Here is a 4,958-nt window from a genome sequence, read left to right on the forward strand (position 1 = left end):
CAGCTTGTTGCCCGTTTGCCTTCCATCAATATGTATTGAACTATATTAAGTCGTATCAAGTTCAAGGATTAAGTGGTGTGAAGGTGAAAAATCTGGCAATCGACAGTCATGTAAAATGCCAAGTCAACTTGAGGTAAAATGGTGTAATTAGGTTACCAACAAGTTTAAGATCAAGAATACAAAAGAAAAGTAAAAAAATAAGTGATATTTTAAAACAAGTGGAAAAAAATTTTTAATTAACATTTTCCTTTTAAAAATCATATAAATACCCGTTTTCTTACATAAATTAGTAAAGAAATAAAATTTTGTTATATAAATAAAACCACTAACATATTTTAATTATAATATATTTTTCCAACTTTAGTAAGTAATGTTACATCATGCACCTACGTGATACATAGTTTAACAAATTCTTCAAATGTCATCATCACAAGTTTTGAAAGATTCAATATACGGATTTGAAAGATTAATTGTTTAACACATTTAAAAAAGAAAATCAAACGAAGCTATCATGAACAAGTCTCTTGTTATTGCTTGTCAAACATCACCGGTTACGTTACACTCGATTGATGGAAACTTATTAGAATACAAAGTTTTGACAGATTCGCCAACTCAATTCTCATATCAAAAAAAAAAAAAAAATCATTTATATATTACAATAGCCCGTTTTAATTTTTAATATATATTTTTCTAAATAAATAAAATTAAAAACCTTCAAATCTCCAATCTTTAAGCATATAACTTCAAATATAACAAAAAGTTTTTTTAACCTGTTTAAAAACACTGTGTGGTCTCTCTCACTTTGCTTTCGGCTATCAAAGAAGCTTAATAAGCCACAAAAAGCACTTCTTCCCCCATTCTTTATCTTTTGCTTTTTCAAAGTAACTTTCGTTTTTGCGTTTAAATAAAAATAAATATGTATATAATTGTATATACATATTCTTGGTGCTACGACGTCGTGTCTTCCTCTCCTATGTAAACTTCCTCAAATCCCAATCTGCTTTTTACCCATTTTCATCATTCGAAGAAACCGTTTCCAGGAGCCATGGGTCCCACTGTTATTCCAATTCCCTCCAAACTTTCCCTTTTCTTGGAAGAAGTAATTTCTCAGCTCATCAACACTCACTTTTCACCCACTCAGTCTCAATCCAAGAACACCAACTTTTTTGTTTTATTTGTCTGTTCTTTCTTCACTGGCTTCCATAATTTAAAACCCCACGAGAAAGATTCAATCTTCAGATATTATATTACTTTTTTTTTTGTTGTTGTTGTTGATTACGATAGGTTTTGAACAAGTCTTTTATGTGGGTTTCTTGTAATTTAACTCGAGGTTCGGTGAATTTGATGTGGGTCTGTTAATGTTTATCGGACAAAAAAATGGAAGAAGAAGGTTCATCAGTAAGATTGGTTCGCTGCCCTAAATGTGAAAATCTTCTTCCTGAGCTTCCTGAGTACTCTGTTTACCAGTGCGGAGGCTGTGGTGCTGTTCTTCGAGGTAATTTTGCAACCTTATACCCCATTCATATAAATTAAATTACTTTATCTTCATGTTTTATAATGTGTTTATATATGAATTTTGACTTTTGATGGTCAAATCATTAGCTTTCTAAGTTTTAACTACAAAATCTGTAAGAACTGTGTCGATTATTGAAAGAAACTTGTAGTTACATTAATTTTATAGAAACGGATTGATGTAAGAACACATTCTTAGCTAACATCAATACCAATAGAGACTTGGAATATGCAAAGTCCCACGTTTGACTTTCCAAAATCAGATATATGAATAGGAGATGACAAGGTATATTCTTGATTCTTGAAAGAAATGTGTATGATAAATGTGATGGATGTTGTGTTTTGGATGAATCAGGAAAACAATCCACTCCAGCTCGTGAAAAAAGACCCTTAGAAAGATCTGATAACGAGAAGAAAGAAAAAGCTAGCCTAGAGTCTGCTTCTGTTATCGAAAGAGAAAATGATGAATTTGAGCTTGGAAGAAGGCAGGGTAAAACCGTCCACGAAAAAATTTCAAAACTGTCCGCTAGTTCTTCATCTAAAAAAGAGAAACGCGAAAGATTCACAGATTCGGATCAAATTAGGAAACGAAGGCTTGATTTTGATCAAACCAAAGTGAAGGTTTTCAACGATTGGGACATGAATGTTCCTAACTATGGCGAATCACAAGAAATTAGACACCCTTTTGGTCCAATTAGGTCAAGGACAGTGGGGATTCATAGAAATTCTAGTACAGTCGAAAGGGATAGATTTGGGAATTTACCATATTCAAACGAAGGTCCTTCAAGTTCTCACAGCTTTGGTGGTTTAAATGAGCTGACAAGGGTTCAAGATTTAGAAAATGATAGAGCCCAACTTCTTCAAAAACTTGATGAATTACGAACTCAACTTACCAGATCATGCAATGTAACCGAAAACCCAAATGGAAGATTAACCGGTTCGTATCCATGGCCACATCAGCCTCCACATCAGCCTTCACATCATCAATACCTACCTCCAACATACCATGACCCTTTTCTTGGCTACAATCAAGACACCCTTTTTCATCGCCCTTCATGCTCATGTTCACAATGTTACAACACCAATTGGCACAGTAATACCCTTCCAAAGATCCGTCCTTTTCCGTCTTTTAACAGCCTCCCTGCTCATGATCCTCTGACTTACGGTCAACGTCAGCTGCCACGTCATCTTGATACGGGAACTGGTAGTTTTGGTAGAAGATATCCACGAAGACGGGTGATTCTGAGTCATGGAGGTGAACGTGTATCGCGTCCTGTATCTGGTGGTGCTCCTTTTATAAGTTGTTGTAATTGCTTTGAGTCGCTAAAAATCCCTAAAAAACTTTGGGTTATGGAAAAGAATGTTCATAAAAAGATGAAATGTGCAGTTTGTTCTTCTTTAATATCCATAACACTTGAGGATAACAGAATCGTTACTTCAGTTTCTTCATCACAACAAAAAGTCAATAAAACAAAGTCAAACCCTAGCGTTCATAGCTCTCGTGATTACGATAAATCCGGTTACAATTTCCAGTTAGCAGACACCGAACCAAATTTATCACCGAATGAGCAAAGCCCTGATGCTGCTGCAACTGTAATTGACAAAGCCTCATTCTCAATGTCAAATGAGAATTTAGAAAGTCAAAATAACGATTTGAGTCAAAGTCAAAGAAGGGACGAGGAAAGGGTGATTGTTGAAAACAAGAAATCTTTGAAAGATGCATTGGTGGCGACTGAGATTGATGTGTCTTTAACTGAGTATTTAAACTGTGAAGCTGTTAGTAAAGATAAAGAAGATGATCAATTAAGGAACAAGAAAGGGGGAACAGAATCTTTCTTTGCGGGTTTGATTAAGAAGAGACTTAAAGATTTTTCAAGGTCGAGTAGTGAACGTGTAGTGGAGAAAGGAAGATCGGATGTTTTTGTGAATGGTCAGCTTCTGACTGATCGTCAAGTTAAAAAGGCAGAGAAGTTAGCTGGGCCTATTCATCCTGGAGAGTTCTGGTTAGTATTTATACCAATTTTGACTTTTATGGTCAAACATGTTGCCTTTTATATTCGATCTTGGTATGGATTTCGTTATGATGTTAACACCATCATTCTTAATGATTGTGTTCAACTGTTGTGAAGTCAATTCATCCATCACCATTTTTACTAAATTCCTAAGAAAATGTCGAAATTCATGAATTTAGAAGCTGGCATGTGTGACCTCAAAAGTCAAACTGCAACTTCTTTTTGACCTTGAAAGTCAAACCTTCCTCATATATTTCCTCTTCTTCTTCTTCTTCAATCAGGTATGACCCCATAGCTGGATTCTGGGGAGTGATAAACCAACCTTGCCTTGGGATTATTCCTGTAAGATCGGTTTTTTTGTCTTCATTTTTGAGTTCAGTTCGTTCCATTTTCTGTGTTTGATGTCAAAATTCAATCCGATTGCTACCATTTTGCAGCCATTTATCGAAGAATTTGACTATCCGCTGCCTAAGAACTGCGGTGCTGGGAACACTAGGGTTTTTGTGAACGGAAGAGAACTTAACCAAAAAGATTTAGATCTTCTTGCAGGCAGAGGTCTTCCGACGACAAAAGATAAGTCTTATATCATCGACATTTCCGGGAAAGTCGTGGATGAAGACACCGGCGAAGAACTTGATGGTCTTGGCAAGCTTGCTCCGACGTAAATTTTGACTTTTTTGTCGTTGTTTGTTGACCTTTTTCATGAATATAATTTGGTCTAACATTGTTTCTTGATGATCATATACAGGGTTGAGAGGGTAAAGCATGGATTCGGCATGAAAGTTCCGAAACCTGTTGTTTCTAAATGAATCAAATGCAATTTGGGTTGAAGATATTTATTTACACGCATGAGCAGTTTGGGATGTTAGTTATGTTATCCGAATTTCACGCTGTTCAGGTTTTATTCGTTTATATTTTCTATTTTGTGATGTTGGTAGTAAATCTTTATTTTTGTATTTAAGTTATATATGTTTTATGTTAATTTTTTTAAATGAAAAACTTGATATTAAATTAGTTAAGAATTTGAGTAATTAATTAATAGTTTTGTTGAATTTAAAGAATAGATGAAAAATGTCAGAAATCTTTGCAATAATTAGTAATGAAACGGAAGGAATATTCGCCTCGGATGTAGGAGAGAAAGAGAGTCAAGATTAAGTCAGAAGCATGCATGTGAGTTGATTTTAGTGTTGGTTAAGGAACCTTAAATATGTGTATTTTAATAGATACCAATCTTTTCTTTCCAGTGCTTTTGTATCATGGGTTACCTTTCACAAAAAAAGGTATCATATTCCGATTATTAACCAGTAAGTTAAGTCATCTTATAATTTTAATATTTTTAATGATATTGTTTTATGTTAGTTTTATTATATTTTTATAACATAAAACAGACATTTTATATTATTTTTTTGTTTACAGTTTTATTGTAATTTTACT

General features: G+C 34.2%; 1 protein-coding gene across 1 annotated transcript; it reads left to right on the forward strand.

The window, feature by feature from the left end:
- Window positions 1-873: 873 nt before the first annotated feature.
- LOC145091530 (uncharacterized) lies at window positions 874-4,523 on the forward strand. Its single transcript, XM_079029268.1, has 5 exons — window positions 874-1,495; window positions 1,868-3,515; window positions 3,806-3,866; window positions 3,962-4,185; window positions 4,273-4,523. Exons 1-5 carry the CDS (start codon window positions 1,378-1,380, stop codon window positions 4,331-4,333), a joined length of 2,112 nt encoding a protein of 703 aa, XP_078885394.1. The 5' UTR covers window positions 874-1,377; the 3' UTR covers window positions 4,334-4,523.
- The last annotated feature ends 435 nt before the right edge of the window (window positions 4,524-4,958 follow it).

This window comes from Lactuca serriola, chromosome 3, assembly GCF_051521515.1.
Source record: "Lactuca serriola cultivar US96UC23 chromosome 3, Lser_US96UC23_V15, whole genome shotgun sequence".
Classification (NCBI taxonomy): Eukaryota; Viridiplantae; Streptophyta; class Magnoliopsida; order Asterales; family Asteraceae; genus Lactuca; species Lactuca serriola.